Raw genomic sequence first — 18,069 nt, 5'->3', positions numbered from 1 at the left:
CTATTCAGCAATGGTAATGCCATCGAATGTCATAGGGTGATGAATAGATTGTCCTTTGTTGGAGATGGTCTTTGCCTGGCAATTGTGTAGCACAAATGGTACTTACCACTTAACAGCCTAAGGGATTGCTTAATTCTGCATCCTGCTGCTTCCAGTGTCATCGCAGGTCCACTTAGTAATACCCTTGATTAATACTGGAAGGAACTCCTATTCAAGTCAACTTTTCACATCTCCCCAGACATCACTTCAGAGGCAGACAGCCTTGTGCTTTGGGGAAAGCCCGTGTGAAAATCTCATTCAGAACTTAGATGAAAATCTAATGATCTCGGGTGATAACCCATCTCTGTGTAGCTCCCGGCCTCCCTTCTGCCACTTGTAAAGCAGAAGATGAATCATCGGGTTATCTTTTCTCGTGGGTAAACCAATACATAAATCATCCTTTCTGTGAATGCAGTACCCAATTTAGATTTTGCATCTTCATGTTATTGCTGCCTTTTTATTGTAAAATATAATGAGCACTTTTTATACGTGCAACCAGTTACAGCAGCTTTTCAAAGCTGATTTTAAAAGCTAATAGTTGGGGGAGGAGAAAGGTGAGTTTTGACTTTGGGTCTGCACAAAGATTATTGGATACCTGTGAGCGATTACAGGGAGCGTGGATGTACCTTTGGTTCAAAGAGCAAACTGAAAGACTTGGCATTATTTTACCTGCTGTCCTGGTGGAATTGTCAGTTGGGAGACCCCTGCGTCCAGTCTTTCTAAGTGGCGCATTGGTTAGCAATGCTGCGTCTCAGCACCAGGGACTCGGGCTCAATTCCGACCTTGGGTCACTGTGCGGAGTTTGCACATTCTCCCCGTGTTTGCGTGGATTTCCTCCAACGCTCTGGTTTCCTCCCACACTCCAAAGATGCGCAGGTTAGGTAGATTGGCCATGCTAAATTTCCTCTTAGTGTCCCAAGTTGTGTAGGTTAGGAAAATTAGTGGGGTAAATACTTGGGGTTACGAGGAATAGTTCTGGGTGGGATTTCCCTTAGTGTCGGGGGATGACATGGAGTTACAAGGATAGGGTTTGCGTGGGGTTGTTGCCAGTGCAGACTCGATGGGCTGAATGGCCTCCTTCTGCACTGTAGGGATTCTATGAAGGCGCTCCAATAAGGTCACAGATGGACCGTTTCCACACGTGGCCCAGATCACTTCATTATAATCCACATCTGCTTTTTTTTTCAGCATTTCTTCACACCCACACTTCTTTTACACTTTGGGGAATAGTTGGGGTGTAGATGGTGAGAGCTGATTATCAGCTTGTTGAACCACATTGAGTGCTCCTTCTGTGGCCAACAAGTCCTGATGTGAGATCTGATATCAATCTGGAAACTGACATTCAGTTTTAGGTTCAGCATTACCTAATTCACCAAGCTCCTGGTCTCCTCTCCTAATGTCACCTTGGCACTCATTGGTCCCTTACTCTGTGGTGCAGTTTGGGATTTTATTCCTACGTGAAAGGCTGGGTCTCTTGCTGCTGTTTGTACTCCTAACCAACAGCAGCCATTTTGACACCAAGCAGCTTGGACTGGTTTGAAAATCCATGCATTGACAGTACTCTGCATGTAAATTCTATCTCTGCAGCCCCTGGCATGGGGGCAATGTTCTGGAAGCCGCTCCCCCTCTGTTGGGAGAGGGGGAGATAGAGGGGTTTGTGCACACTGTGCTGCCCAGAGGGGAAAAAACAGTAAAAACTGGGAGATCAGAAGGCTGGTCCAAACTGTTTTTGGGTGGCAGCCATTTTGGGCACAAGCTCGTGAGGTGGCCCACTTGAGATGGGTGCCTATGCAGACAACCCTGTGTCTGCTGGATGCATCTAAACCAATGCCATCCTGATGTTACACAGCCTTACTGGCTGATGTGATGCTGGTGGTCCAGTGGTGGACCATTCAAGCCCATTGTATGGATTTGCCTCTCAACAAGGATCAGACACTTGGCGACAATTAGTGTCACTTAAAAGGATGAGGCAGGGCTGAGAATTAGGAGTGGGAGTAAGGCAGAAATATACCAACCTCCTCAGTATACTCAGTGACCTGCCCGATGCTATGAGCTGTATTGTAGAGACCCCAGGCCGTGGAGAACCATCTCCGCTGTAGGCCTCGGGAGATGCAGGCTATTCTTGTCCCCTGCTAGCTCTGTTCTATGCCTTGCAACACTCCATTTAGACAATGTGCCTGCGCTGTGAGGCCTGGAAAAGCACATCTCTTCCCTTTGGTCCCACAACGCAAGTAAAAATAGAAAAATTACAACATTCCAACCTCAAGCTGGGGTTGCCTGACAGGAAACTCACTGCCACTTTGACCCCACTCAGCTTCCTGCACAAACTGGAACTGACAACAGCACAGGGATCTGCGTTAGGATGGATAAGGTGGGCTTTGAGCAGTCACGGGAAAGATATGTGACCTTTAATATCCCAGCTGCCTGCTTTCCACTGGGTGGGTAGAATCAAAATAACCCTGGTATTTTTTATTCGTTTTTGTGGGCCCCACATGGCTGTGTTAAAGGTTTTGTGATTGATCCTTAGATTTTAAAATAAAAATGTCCTGCCATAACCTTTGGGCAAGTATCCCTATAGATAGGGGTATTTCATACAGTCACGTTCTCATTTAATAAATAATAGGGCGGCATGGTGGCACAGTGGTTAGCTCTGCTGCCTCACAGCGTCAGGGATTCAGGTTCGATTCTGGCCTTGGGGTGACTGCCTTTATGGAGTTTGTATGTTCTTCCCATGCCTGTGTGGGTCTCCTCCCACAGTCTGAAAGACGTGCTGGTTAGGTGCAATGCTAAATTGCTGTCTCAATCTTGACTGCTGAAGTGATGGAAGTTTTTGACCCTGCAAACCTCCCCCCCCGCCCCCCACCCCCAATAAAGACTTAATTCTCAAGCTGAGCCATTGTCGGGATTCAGCTGTAGGCCATGGTCGGCACAGGAACTCCAGCTGAACAGCCTGGCAACCAGTCCTGCCTCATGCCTGAGTTTTGGGTTGTCAGTGAGCTGCAATAGTCTGCCACTTCTCATGGTGCAAAATAGGCTGGAGGGATCGAGATGAGGCCTGGGAATTAAAATATCACAGGCTTTTTTTTGACCGCAAATTTTGAAATGAGGGCCAGAACCTAATTTTTGGCTGCTTTAAATATTCAAGCCAGGCTCTGGTGGCATCACGAGGCCCCAGCAGACATTTTTAACTTGAGGCTTGAGTAGTGTCTTCCTCAACAGGCCAAGGTGGCTGGCAATTAGTTTGAGGGCCAGAAGGAGGCTAGTAAGTCTGGTTTTAAAAAAAAATCCTTATGGTTAGGAGAACTTAGCTGATCCCTTCAAAAAGACACCAGTCTTCACCTGTCTTGAGTGTTCCTCTTTCTGCCACCACCTCCCTAACTCACCACAGACCACAATTACTCTGCCAAACCCTTTGGATCCAATTCACTTGTGAAGGAAAGGAATCTGTTCAAATGGGCCCCAAACAACAGGGAGTGAGCTGCCCTATTTTCAATGGGGGCATTTGCGGTGGCACAGTGGTTAGCACTGCTGCCTCACAGCGCCAGGAAATCAATTCCCATCTTGGGTCACTGTCTGTGTGGAGTTTGCACATTCTCCCCGTGTCTGCGTGGGTTTCTTCTAGGTGCTCTTGTTTTCTCCCACAGTCCAAAGATGTGCAGGTTAGGTGGATTGGCCATGCTAGATTGTCCCTCAGCGTTCCAAGATGTGTCGGTTAGGGAGATTAGCAGAGTAAGTGCATGGGATTACACGGATAGGACCTGAGTGAGATGCTCTGTCGGAGAATCGATGGGCTGAATTGCCTCCTTCTGCACTGTAGGGATTCTAGCAGTGTGTTTCTATGAATTTGTACTTCTCACCCAGGAAACTACAAATGGACAGTCCTATCCAGATCCCACAAAACTACCAAAATTGTTCGAGGGAATGGAATATTCATTACGCAGATTAATACTCACCTCTTTCCAGTTTAAAGAGAGGCATTGATGGGATTGAGGGCTGACGATCCTGCCATCCCTCTCAAGAGTAACATCCTGAACTGCCTTGTCAAAGCAGAGAAATAAGGTGTTTTTAAAATGTTAGGTTTTAAATGTATGTTGGCAGCAAACTTTATAAGCTGAAGGGTTTATCCCAGTGGTAGTTATATACACCATGAAAAATAGATACAAGGGTGGTATGTGCATCAGTAATTCTACCTGCAAGTGGGAATAACTGCAAAAAGTGATGAGTTGTGCTGTTTTGTTTCATATTTACTTTCAGGTTCAATGCCAAGATACAGAACTATTTAGTGAGCAAGTTGACGAAGAACGTTTCCAATGGCAACGTGATTGGCAATGAAATGGAGGATGGTAATGTTGACTATCCCAATATTTGTGATGACCTGTTACTCCCATTGTTAACTCAAGGTAAGGCTAACCAGACAGAGAATTGGCCACCAAAACCCTTTAAATCCTCTATTAGTATAATATTTTACATTAATTACAGATATTTTAGTATAATATTTTTGCCTTTTTAAAACAAATTTATATATGATATGTCCAAACAATTCTGGGCATCTTTGTCAAATTTCATTCATTTTTATTGCGAGGCATTTTAATGATAACATCAATTTTCTTTGCAAGTTCTTCTTTTGAGATTCAAATGGAATAGTCATCAAGGTTTATAGCGTAGAAATAGGCCCTTCGGCCCAACTTGTCCATGCAGCCCCTTTATTTAACCCCTAAGCTAGTCCCAATTGCCAGCGTTTGGCCCATATTCCTCTACACCCATCTTATCCATTTAACTGTCTAAATGCTTTTTAAAAAACAAAATTGTACCTGTCTCCACAACGACCTCTGGCAGCTTGTCCCAGACACTCACCACCCTCTGTGTGAAAAAATTGCCCCTTTGGACCCTTCTGTATCTTTCCCCTGTCACCTTAAAACAATGTCCTCTAGTTTTAGACTCTACTACCTTTAGGAAAAGATGTTGACTATCCAGCTGATCTACGCCCCTCATTATTTTATAGACCTCTATAAGATCATTTCTAAGCCTCCTATGCGCCAGGGGAAAATAGTCCCAGCCTATCCAGTCTCTCCTTATAATTCAAGCCATCAAGTCCCGGTAGAACCTTAGTAAATCTCTTCTGCACTCTATCCAGTTTGATAGAACAGTAGACTAATAACAAAGAATTGTTTGGATGGGATGCCATGAATAATTGAATAAAATGTTTCATGTTTTAACATTTTTTTTGTAATACAAGCAGGGGCAGTAGCGTTCCTGAGAGAGATTCTAGAGAGAAGTTGACGGCTTGGGCAATGCTGCTTTTACATTCTGAGGATCTCTTTGGCTGCCTATCCGTTGGTAGATGGCGCCAGTCAGCAACTGATTCCGCCTCTTTCATCAGAGTCCTTCCTCTTCTTCTACTGACCGCATGATCTATTTGCACGCAACGCCGTAACCCAGCTTGAAGCTAGGAGAGATCTTTTACGTCTCGCCAACCTTTTGCTTCCTAATACGCAGGAAATGTCACAGAATGTTGTACAGATGATGTGGACCCACTGTGAAATGGATAGTTTCTTCCCTGTAAGAAGTCTCACAACACCAGATTTAAGTCCAACCAGATAGTATCAAATAAACTAGTTGGACTGAAACCTGGTGTTGCGAGACTTCTTACTGTATTTACCCAAGTCCAACGCCAGCATCTCTACATTAGTTTCTTCCCTCCCAGCACTCCTGCTAAATCAATTTGTTCAAAGAAAAGTAAAATTCATTTTTGCTTTTGAAGTTTATTTGTTAGCGTCACAAGTAGGCTTACATTAACACTGCAATCATGGAATCTACAGTGCAGAAAGAGGCCATTTGGCCCATCGAGCCTGCACTGACTACAATCCCACCCAGGCCCTATCTCCGCAACCCCATATATTTTCCCTCCTAATCCCCCTGACACTAAGGGGCAATTTAGCTCAAGCAATCAATCTAACCCGCACATCTTTGGAATGAAGTTACTGTGAAAGTCCCCTAGTTGCCACACTCCAGTGCCTGTTTAGGTACACTGAAGGAGAATTTAGCATAGCCATGCATCTAACCGGCACGTCTTTCAGGCTGTGGGAGGAAATGTTGAGCACCCGGAGGAAACCCGGACTATGTGCAAACTCCGCTTCGACAATGACCCAAGCCGGGAATCGAACCCGGGTCCCTGGCACTGTGAAGCAGCAGTGCTAATCCCCGTACCATCCCTTTAACCTATCTGCGCTCAATTTATAATGAAAGCAATTGAGCACCGTTCTTCAAGATAGCAAACTCCCTTTCAAAATGCATACAATCATCTAAAGGAAGCCTACTAAGTTGTTAGAGATGTGGCCATTGATTCAATGATCTCATCAGATCACTGCGCAAAGTTAACCGCCTAACTGACCCCTTAAATGGAAGATATTATCAGACTCCAATCCTGCCCTTGCTGCTGAACACAAAACAGTTTTAAATAACTTCTAAATAATACTGGATATTATCGGATCATTTATCAGCCGGATTAAAGCACTCAAAATCGGATTGAAATCACTGACTTCACTTGTACTCTCCACAACAATTGGAACTCCATCAAATGGCTTTCAATGAATAAATATCAAAAGCACTATGCTCCTTAAAGCGCTTAAGTCAAATACAGTGCAATTTGAGCGCAGTATAGTGTACTGCTTCCATTTTCAACGATTCACCCGTCTACTGCAGTGTTCACCCTCACCTGAGGTTCATGTACTCAGTTCCTAAACACCAATTAATATTTTTGAACTGCTGTCCATCTATCTCACTAACTTGTTGCAATTCTGTCTGTTTGGCCTTACTGAGGTACTCAAAAATCTTTTATAATCACCTTGTTAATGCTATTTTATGCATTTTCGCTCTTGAATGTTTAATGCCTGCATTCCTTAGTTATTAATAATGGCTGCCATAAATAACGATTAACTGCAATCTCCCTTAATTCATTCAAAAAGGCTTGAGCCTGTAATATGGCTTTCTAATGGTGACAGTAGTGATCTGTGAAAGGCTTAGGTTATTCATGTGTTTTGCTGCATGGTCTCTCTTCAGGGTTTATACTTTGCGATCTGCAAATTCAGATCAGTACTTTAGAGCTACGTGGGGTTTTGCAGAGTTTTTAGGGTCTGATAACTGGCCTATCCATTATTATTTAACTTATTAATGAACTGTACATAAATAAAACAGTAATACATGGAGATGCCAGGTGGATCTATTCTCACTGAGACACAAACTACATGGTAGAAAGCAGAAAGATATTTAACAATGCATGATCGATCTACAAGTTCAGTTCCTTATTTCAGGATATCAATCATGCACTTCAAATTGCCACTATGTAATATTCTGAAATTACATTTCAGACTGAGGAAATACTAAGGGTGACAGGACACTACCGAAAAATTCCAAGTCATGTGCTTTTAGGCTTCCGGTTACACCGCCAGGAAAATTAACATTTGAGCCGCAAGCAGGATAGAGTTCCGGTTGCAGAGTGATTCGCCGGAATTCTATCCCCTTGCCCGCCACGGAATCGGATTGAGCGAGGGGCGGACAACGGAAGTGGCCATTGATCTCGGATGGGAATTTCTGATCTCGCTCGAGCGAGGCCGTAAAATCCCACTCGTAAAATCCCACCCGTTCTCTTTTAGTCGAAGTGTCAGAGATAAAGCATTCGGGCATTTGTATTTTAGATCAGGAGTTGACGTAGTGGTCACATGTGGGTTCTAACCCCACACCTTGGGCTGAATAGTATGGGGAGAATGCTGAGGATGAGGGCCAAGTGGGATTTTCAGGGAGCCAGTGGGGTAATGGTATTGTCACTGGACTAGTAATGCAAGTACCCAGGAGAATGCTCTGGGAACCCAGCTTCGAATCCCAACATGGCAGATTTCATTGAATTTGAGTTCCATAAAAATCTGGAGTTAAAAGTCTAATGATGACCATGCAACCTTTGTCCATTGTCGTAAAAACCCATCTGGTTCATTAATGTCCTTTAGGGAAGGAAATTTTCTACCTTTACCCAGTCTGACCTATATGTACTCCAGACCCACAGCAATGTGGTTGACTCTTAAATCGCCCTCTGGGCTGGTCAAGAAATGGTGGCCCAGCCAGCGCATCCCATGAACAAATAATAAAAAATGCTCACCCTCTGGAGTTGGACCCTTGAGGGAAAGAAAACAGGAGCTGGTTTTAGATCTGAAGACAATCAGCAATGGGCAGCACCCACATCTCCAAGGGCAACACCCCTCTTCTTTCCCAGCCTTTGAGCACTTGAGATAAAAGATTTGGTTTGCCTACTCCCTGCCCCACTGCCCATGCCAAACACAACCAATGTATCCTTCAGCCTGTGGGAGGAAACCAGAGCACCCGGAGGAAACCCCACATAGATACGGGGAGAATGTGCGGACTCCACAGAGACAGTGATCCAAGCCAGGAATTGAATCCAGGAGCCTGAGCCTAGCACTGTGAGGCAGCAGTGCTATCCACTGTGCCACCATGCTGCCTATGACATACTTTGAGAAGATGCACTTCTCTGCACAGGATTTTGATTTAAACAAAATTTTGAAACAGGGAGATTTCTCATGCCTAAATGTATTTATTGAATAGATATATTTTCAGCATACGTTTCCCTTGACTAGAAAGTTTTCTAATACTACTTCGCAATCTATGTTCATGTAATAATATTCTGAAGTGAAACCTCAGTAGACGTGACCATTAGGTGCCAGGCTTTGGGCTTTCAGAAATTTACTTTCTGTTTATGTACAATGACTAGTTCAATCTGCCAATGGTGTGGACAAGGACATCAGCGCGGCTGAGAAATGCGACAATATTGAAAATGGAAATGTTCCCCTGGACAAAAACACAAAAGAAGACAGCAATGAGAATGAAAATGAGCCTGAGCTCACGTCACCATTTTCTCCACCAGGTAAAGAACAACGCAACATTCTTCGTACAACAGTTACATATTCCGTTTATCGGTGATATTGTCATTTTTTATAAGGTACAAACATCTATAATCTTTGATTGGCTGAAGCATGATCATCAAACTTTTTCAGTGTTTGGAAGCAATTATTCTCTGCCCTCTAATGGCCAGCATCAAGTATTATTAATAGATTGGCCTCAGAGAAAGAAAACCAAGTCCGGGATTCTCCAATCCCGTTCGCCCTGCTGCCAATGAGAATGGAGGATTTGGTGCTCAGCTCCATTCACCGCTGCGGGACTGGAGCCATAGGCAAGGCCTGAGGTTTCCGGCCCAAGGCCCTGCTACTTCCACTTTTAGAATCATAGAATCCCTAACATGTAGAAGGAGGCCATTTGATCCATCGGGTCTGCTTCGACTCTCCAAAGGCGCATCATTTTACAAAAGGATTAAATTTTGACAGGATTTCTCCTTTGTCATTCACCATGACTTTGGGGACGGCCTAACCCAATGGTCCAGGGGTCTCCAAACTTTTCTGTACAAGGGCCACATCATATATTTCACACATTTTCGTGGACTAAAGAAAAGAAATGGTTCTAAAGTTAGGGAGTTACTTTTATAATAGTTATTTTTCTAAAAAAGGCGCCAAATAATTTTAAATTCATTGCGATTGGTGACTGTGTTACAGCAGCACATGGTAATTGGCTGCAGCAGATGTCAATCACGTTGTGGGTGGGTGTTGTGCTGAGCACATCGCTCTACGATTGGTCTGAGTTGCTGCAATCATTGTTCTCGCTCATTTCAGACAGATGGGGCTTACGGATTGGATACAGCAGCTGTCATTCAGTCAATGCAGAGCGTCAGTTGGATAACAGATATCTCAATTGCTGATTCGTTTAATGAACTGTCAGTCACAGGACGACAGCTCTGGGCAATAGGCCGGTAAAGAGGGCAGGGATTCCCATGTGTCCATCAGACACCGCGCGGAGCGGCAGCATATGTCCGGCCTGTGGCTTCCAACCCTGCATCCGGGTCCTGAGTCAGCGGCGGGGTTCCGGACACGGGAATGTTTTCGGTAGCGGGAATCCCATCCTGCCCCACTGGCTGTGGGCAGATGTGGCCGGGGGGCTGTAGTTTGGAGACCCCCTGGTGTAGTCCATGTTTATGTAACCTCACTGGAATTTCTGTGATTTTCCCTCTATTAACTTTTCCATAGATAATAGGGAGAAAGCCAAGTGAAAATTTATGGCAAAATGTTGCTGACTGTAAGCTTCTGCAAACGTATAAGCCACTACAGGATGTGCCAACGTGATGAGGTGTAAACTATCTGGCTAAATAGAAGCTCAGTTATAGTCACATGTTTAGAAGATAATTGCAGACGGGGAAGGTTCTTCATAGATCCTCCATCCAGGAGAACCTCTCATTCCTTCTGTCGCTGCTTCTGATTGTTCCTTCCTCATTCCAGTAGATTCCAGCTGAAAGTCCATTCGATGTGTTCCAAAATTGACAAGCAGGGAAAGATTGCTATGCACTCATGATGGCTAGTTTGGGGATCATTGCAGTCTAGAATTTATTTGTACCCTTGTCCTACTCTTGAAATTTCATTTCATTTCAAGTTATATTCCAAATTTAGCTTTCCGTTGATTGATTTTTTTCAATAGGATGGTTTTTCAGGTGGGTCCTACACAAATATGTCAGGATTTCACAGCCCCTCCCGCTTGTGGGATATTACAGTCCAGCCAAATTGAGTGGAGATGTGGGCGGCTCGTTGCACCCACCAGGGTGGAGACCCGCTGCGGTGGGACTGTAAAATCCTGGTCAAGTGGGCTGAATTTTGGTCTAGGCCAGCTTTTGGCACTGTGTGAGTAGCACGTGTCCAAATAGAGAGGCCTCAATGTCGACGAAAATTGGGTCTCGCTACCAAACTGGGCATGAGCTGCTGCTGCTGGCAGCAAAGCCATCAGGCCGTCCTCAACATGGACAGTGGCCCTCAGGCAAGTTCAGAGAGGGAGGTTAGGAAAGTATGAGGGCAGTGGGTGTGGCGGGTGGCTGGTGTTCGGAGTGTATACTGTGGAGGTGGTGGAATGATCTTGCTCCTCTTTCTTTGACAGAGGCTCGATATTTTCATTATTCTTTTGGCAATAAATTTCTTGATGGGCCCTGCAACAGGCACTCAGTTTGCTTTTGTAAGATGCCTCATATCTATTCTGGATGTCCACCTGTGATGCTTGATAAAGAAAGCCCAGTGAATTTGGCAGTGGGACTAACCTCTGCTCAAACTGGGTGCAGACACTTCAGCTGCTAAACTGGGATCCCTAATGCCCGTCTTGCTCCCAGTAAAATGTTGCAATGCACTCTGATTTCTGTCTTCATATCTCTGAAATTAGCCTGAAAACTCTTCCCTTCATTGTCTCAAGTGCTTTAATACTCTGTCAAAAGTGGACATAGTGCTCAAAGTGCGATCTGAACAAAGGAGTGAATTTGAAATCATAACTTCTTATAACATATATTGCACAGTTTTAACTACGCAGTTCAGGCTGGTTTATTGCTGCCTGTTATACGTCGGTCCGCATATTAGGCATTCAGTTTTTACAGGACTCCCAGATCTCTCTCAGCTTTATCATTTGTCACTTTAAAACCATTTACACTGTAATAATGCCCATCTTTCCTTGTGCCAAGATGATGTGCAGCAATTTTCTCATGAAGGCCTATTGCTTTTGCATTCCTCCTTCTGTTGAGGCTTCCTCTTTATAATGTGAGAATCGGCTCTTGCTTCAGCATCACTGAATATCATGTAAATGGTAAACTGAGGACATATAGCTCACATTAAACACTTCCAAGAATATAACATTTCATAATTTCCATTTGACTAAAATTTGAAGCTTCGGGCGCTTTGAACGGTTGACATTGTAAAAAGTGTTGAGAAATGTAGATCATTTTATTCCAGCTGAGGTCGAACTAGTGTCTCGTATAAGTTAAGCATAACCTCTTTGCTCTTGTACTCTATGCCCCCACTTATAAATACAATGCAATTTATTAACTGTTCTCTGCACCTGAATGAATGGAGTGCATTTCCCTTCTGTCCAGTCCATCATTGTCAATAGAATGTTCAGTTCTCTTGACCCCACACTATCGAATATAATTCTTAAACTCTTCAATCTTGCTACCTATTCCCCTCCTTCAAAAATTGGTCCCAAATCTATTCCTTGAGCATTCCTCTCATCACATCTGGGAGCAGCACAGTGGCATAGTGGTTAGCGCTGCTGCCTCAAGCGTCAGAGATCCAGATTCAATTCCGACCTTGTGTCACTGTCCGTGTGGAGTTTGCACATTCTCCCCATGTCTGCATGGGTTTCCTCTGTGTGCTCCGGTTTCCTCCCACACTCCAAAGACGTGATGATTAGATTATTGGCCATGATAGATTGACCCTAGTGTCAGGGGGATTAGCAGAGTAAATATGTGGAGGTTAGGGGAATAGGGCCTGGGTGGGATTGTGGTCGGTGCAGACTCGATGGGCCAAATGCAATTCTATGATACTTTTCTCCTAACTGTGGCCAGCAAGCATTTTCATCAGTTAAAGTGCACGGAGATGTATTACCATCTTAATGGTGCTACATGAGTGCCAGTTATTGACTTCACCAAGAAGTTCAAAAGTGACATTAATTTGTCACAAACATTATTCAGTACGTTATTGAAAATGTTTATTCAGACAAAAGCTCTGATTCCTACACTTTGTCATAATCAGTGTAGAGTGTGCAGTATCCTGCGAGATGTCTGATGGGAGTAATTTCAATTGAAAGTGCCCTTGTTATCACCTTGAAGCGTTTGTAATTCCTAGGTAATTGGACAGGCAGTTTGCCAATTCACTAATGAAAAATGTGTGACCTTTGCCTTCCCTGTGCTTTTCCAGCACATCTAGTTGGCAATAGGGCGGAGCTGGGCAAACCACTTAATGAGGCAGTCACTCATCCCCACTCAGTTTAATTTGTAAACAGACATTGTTCTGGGCCCTCACTTCATAAATTAACTCCAATATGCAAATTGTTATGGTATAAAGATGTCAGACAATCAAAGGCTTTAAGTATCCATAAATAAGCAAGACCCCTTAACCAGTTCATTGGAAAGGAGAGCACCATTCACGTACAGTTTCAAATTATTTTAATAGTCTGCGCAGAGCAAAACTGCAGATCAGTGTTACCAAAATAATTCCCTTCCTGACCGAATCAATTATCTTTTATTTTTGATACCTTGACACACTAATGTGTTTTCTCCCTCATTATGGGTGGCACGGTGACACAGTGGCTGCCTCACAGTGCCAGAGACCCGGGTTCAATTCCAGCCTCAGGTGAATGTCTGTGTGGAGTTTACACATTCTCCCCATGTCTGCGTGGGTTTCCTTCGGGTGCTCAGGTTTCTCCCATAGTCCAAAGATGTGCAAGTTAGGTTAATTGGCCATGATAAATTAGCCATGGTAAATTGGCTCTTAGTATCCGGGGGGATTAGCAAGGTAAATACGTGGGTTAAGGGGATAGGGTCTGAGTAGGATTGTTGTCAGTGTAAGCTCGATGGACCAAATGGCCTCCTTCTGCAATAAAGGGATTCTATAGTAACCCCCATTCTACAGACTATTCTCTAGAATAGGGAGGGTGGTCATAGTAAAGTATAAAAAGGAATCAATGATGCTAAATTGGCTGCTACTAAATCTGCTATATCACTTAGTAACTGTAATGTTGAACATTAACTAAATCAGGCCTATTTGATTCATTTACCTTTCTCTTTTGGAAAGTGATTGGCCTTCTTCTGACAAACAATAACATGTGATAATGAGTAGAAGCATGTCACATCTCCTTTGCAAATCCACGTAATGCTTCTATCCAAGAGGTGATGCATATCCTATCTATAACCTGCTCATTATTAACAAAAATATACATTACTGGTACGGGAGGTGGGTTATGTAGCTATTGAACCTAAACAAAACATAATGTCAAAGAGATAAAGCTTGAATGAACTCTGTGGCAATTTCTTCACAGTAACTTACACCTAGTAAGGAATTACCATTTTGCTGTGCTATTATGGTTTTTGCAATTAAATGTTTTACTACAAACCAAATTACATGTCTCACTACAAGACATGTACTTTGGCCTTTATAGCGAGGGGGTTAGAATATAAAAGTAGGGAAGTCTTGCTGCAACTGTACAGGGCACTGGTGAGGCCGCAGCTGGAGTTCTGTGTGCAGTTTTGGTCGCCGCACTTGCGGAAGGATATATTGGCCTTGGAGGGAGTGCAGAGGAGGTTCACTAGGCTGATACCGGAGATGAGGGGGTTGGACTATGAAGAGAGACTAAATAGACTGGGCCTGTACTCGGAGTTTAGAAGGATGAGGGGGGATCTTATAGAGATGTATAAGATAATGAAGGGGATGGATAGGGTAGAGGTATAGAAAGGATAGCAGAACTAGAGGGCACAGCCTCAAGATAAGGGGGGGGCAGTTTAGATCGGAGTTGAAGGGGAACTTCTTCACTCAACGGGTGGTGAATCTCTGGAATTCTCTGCCCGTTGAAGTGGTGGAGGCTACCTTGCTAAATATATTTAAGTCACGGGTAGATAGGTTTTTGATAGACAGGGGAATTAAGGATTATGGGGAGAGAGTGGGAAAGTGGAACTGATCCACTTCAGATCAGCCATGATCTTATTGAGTGGTGGGGCAGGCTCGAAGGGCTAGATGGCCTACTCCTGCTCCTATTTCTTATGTTCTTATGTTATGTTCTTACAAGGGTCTATGAGGTGTTATTGCGAGCAACGGTCCCCAAATAAAACAGAAATGTACTCTCTTTATAAACATCAAGGAGATCTTGTGATGCAGTGGGTAGCATCCCTACCTCTGAGTCAGAAGCTCTGGCTTCGAGTCCCACCAGAGGACTTGATGGTTGAGGAAGGCGCATTCATAATGCGGTCAAATAGGTTGAGTGTGTCAACCTGCAAGTACTTCCAAACATGCTAATGGCTGGCGGTAAGAGTGGGAGAGACTCCTGGTCAGCCATGCTTGATGTGGAGTGATGCTCCTCAAGCTATAAGCCTCCGGTGACAGCCCAGTGGCCTATTCCAGGAGTTACTGGCTATGGGAACAGACAGGAAGTCTGCCTTAGTGCGCCACTAAGTGCAGGAAGAGAACTGAAATAAATATCAGGATATTTGAATTGACAATGTTTTCCTGGAGTTTCTTAAAATTGTCTATATTTAAGGTAGTCAACTGGATTGGTAACTGAAAACCAGTAATCAAAAACACATTTTATTGGATTTAAAAGAAATGCAAGGGTTAGGTTGATTGGACAAGCTATGTTTGACCCGAGTGTCAGGGGGATTAGCAGAATAAACCTATGGGGTTACAGGAAGAGGGCCTGGGTGGGATTGTGTTCAGTATAGACTCAATGGGCCGAATCGCCTCCTTCTGTACTGCAGGGATTATATGATTTTCATTATGTAGAGTCGACTACACCTGTGTGCGTGTATTTTCCCTCATATTTCTCATAGAATCATATCTTCATTTTATTGACAGGGGGATACTTGAATAAGATGAAGTGGCTAAGTTCATGGCCTGTACTGTTTGTGCTGTTCTTCACCGTCCCCAACTGTGCAAAGCCTCGCTGGGAGAATTTCTTCATGCTAACCTTTTTCATGTCCACTGTGTGGATTGCAGTCTTTTCTTACTTAATGGTGTGGATGGTAAGTGAGAAACTAATACACAAAAAAATTGTCACGCCATTTAAAAGCACATTGAGTTACCTTGAATTGATGGAACTTGTTCAGTGTGGCGCAAGTATTGCTGCAAACTAATTTGCACGACCTTCAACTTAAGTTGCCTGAGTTGCCACACAAGATTAAGGCTCATGGGACTGGCATGTTATATGAGAATGGATTCAGTATTCAGCAAATAGAGTAAGAATAAAGCCATCATTTTTGGGATGGCAGGCAGTAACAAGTGGAATGCCACAAAAATCAGCACTTTACAATCCATCTCAACGTCTAAAATGAGGGACCAACTCAAAGGTATCCAAGTTTGCTGATGATACAAAGCTAGGTGAGGAAGTAAGTGGTGAGAACAGTGAAAAGAATGCTTAGGGAAATAGACAGTGTACATGGTTGGGCACAAAGGTGGCAAGTGCAGTATAATATGGGAAAAAGTGAAATTACCTACTTGCTAGGAAGAATGGAAAAGCACAATATTTTTTTAAAAATGAGAGACTAGGAAATGTGCTTCAAAGGGATTTGTGTAGCCTTGTGGCTGAATCGTAGAAAGGTATCACACGGGTACAGCAAAGCAATAAGGAAGGCAAATGGTGGACTGAATTCTCACGAGGATAGAAGGGATAGCCAAAATAGCACTGGAGCCCCGCTTCCAGAAGTCCTACCCATTTTCATCAGTTGTGGAATGGGAGCAAGTTATAGTTTGCACATCAGTTGTTCACAGAGGCAGCTGCACACGCAACAGTGCAGCTGCTTTCAAACAGATGCAATTTTCATTAGTATTTAAACAATACATAAATTGTGGGTTTTGGACATTTGAGTGAAAGGTCTAAAGCTGCTGGAGTCATCTGGAGAAGTAGGAAACCCTGTTGGAATGGTAATGGATAGGTCCAGGAACCCTTTTGGGAGAAGTAAGATGCCCTTCAGGAGATATCAAGTGCCCTTTGAGAGAGATAAGGTGCCCTTAGAATTGGTAATAGGAGGCATGAATGTGCATTAAAAACTTGAATAAGCTGTCAAGGATTTTTAAAAATCAGCCTGCTGTGTATATATGCAATTTCAAAATCTATCTGTTGACATAAACCTGAGGGTTGTCATTGTAGCATTAATGCTGCTTGCTAATTCCTCAACCTTTTATTCACACAGTGGGGGAGGGAGAGTCTTGTAAATTCACTAGTTATAGTCTTTGGTGTGGGACTAGGTATTCAAATGGTCATTTTCATAAGTGATTAAGTAGTTGAATAAATTTAAATGTATTGAATGAGTTTTATCAATGAGAATTTTTTTTAAAAAGTGGCCATCAATACACACTTAGAACTTAATTGTCATTTTAGCATGGCTCCTGAGATCTGCCCATGGTGGATACTGGATGAGTTGGCATGGAGACTGAAAGGGCAAAAGGTGGTTGTAAGGGTGTCATATGCTGGCATGAGTTGGCACAAAATTGGCATAAGGCTATAAAGTTCCTTGGTGTGGATTAAGAAACATATGTTGGCCTATGGGCTATAAGGTGTCATGGTTGAGGGTAGAGGGGCATGAGTTGGCATGGAAGGTATGAGAGACCATGGAGGTTAGGTTGTGGGGCACAGGTTAGCATGAAGGCTTTAACAGGTCATAGTGGTGGATTAAGTGGCTTAGGTCAACAATGTGGGTATGAGGGACCATGGGATGGGTACAGGCGTGAAGCAGAAGTTATCATGGATGGGGCATGAAGAGTGTGAGGGTTAGAGGGGCTGCTTTTTCTTTTATTGTTCTCTTTACAACAAGAAGTGGGGTTCTGGATCACCGAGGCAGGCCTTCGGCACAGCCTATCCCACCTCAGTGGGCGACAGTCCCTGTGGCTGACTCCGGAATGTTTCTTGGATGGGGTGGTGGGGGGGATGCCTGAACCTCAGAAACAATTCCCAATTATCAAATTTCCCCTCAAGTATCAGATACAACATAGAGAGTGGTTGATGCAATGGAGGAGAGTTGGGTGTGAAATTTGCCTTGAAAGATGGCATAAAATAGGTGAATTGGCAGCTGATCTTGCACCCCATGTGATTTTCTTTTCTAGGGTCCATTTTGTACTGCTGCCCCCTTGACCAACTCTCCACGCTTAGTTAATTATTTATAGCACAAGGATTCCCAACACCGTAAACTTTCAACTGGGTGCAATGTTTTGAAACGGGTTCCACCTTTGCTGTGCGACTTGGGCACTAATGACTTGTTGAGGTGGAACCAATGTGTGATTGTTAATTAACCAGTAGGAAGCTAAGTTTCTCAGCTATATTTGTCGGGCAGAGTTTCAGATGATCTGGGACTCACACGGGACAAACCCATGGGCAATTACTTTGCCTCATTTAGACTAATGGAACCAATTG

At 43.7% G+C, this 18,069-nt stretch overlaps 1 protein-coding gene across 4 annotated transcripts in view; it reads left to right on the top strand.

Moving 5' to 3' along the window:
• The window catches only part of LOC145352475 (sodium/potassium/calcium exchanger 4-like), a 274,927-nt gene that overhangs the window by 234,472 nt on the left and 22,386 nt on the right, over positions 1 to 18,069 (top strand). For 3 of the 4 annotated variants that reach the window (XM_080202379.1, XM_080202380.1, XM_080202381.1), the window contains exons 10-12: positions 4,294 to 4,382; positions 8,816 to 8,968; positions 15,519 to 15,685. In XM_080202379.1, coding sequence (XP_080058505.1) covers positions 4,294 to 4,382; positions 8,816 to 8,968; positions 15,519 to 15,685 — 409 coding nt within the window. Of the gene's footprint in view, positions 1 to 4,293; positions 4,440 to 8,815; positions 8,969 to 15,518; positions 15,686 to 18,069 lie in introns of all 4 variants that reach the window. The other variant, XM_080202377.1, reaches the window with a different exon arrangement.

The sequence above is a fragment of the Carcharhinus amblyrhynchos genome, chromosome 14, assembly GCF_965287045.1.
Source record: "Carcharhinus amblyrhynchos chromosome 14, sCarAmb.v2.hapA, whole genome shotgun sequence".
In the NCBI taxonomy this organism is placed as follows: Eukaryota; Metazoa; Chordata; class Chondrichthyes; order Carcharhiniformes; family Carcharhinidae; genus Carcharhinus; species Carcharhinus amblyrhynchos.
This window is presented reverse-complemented; position numbering and strand designations above follow the sequence as displayed.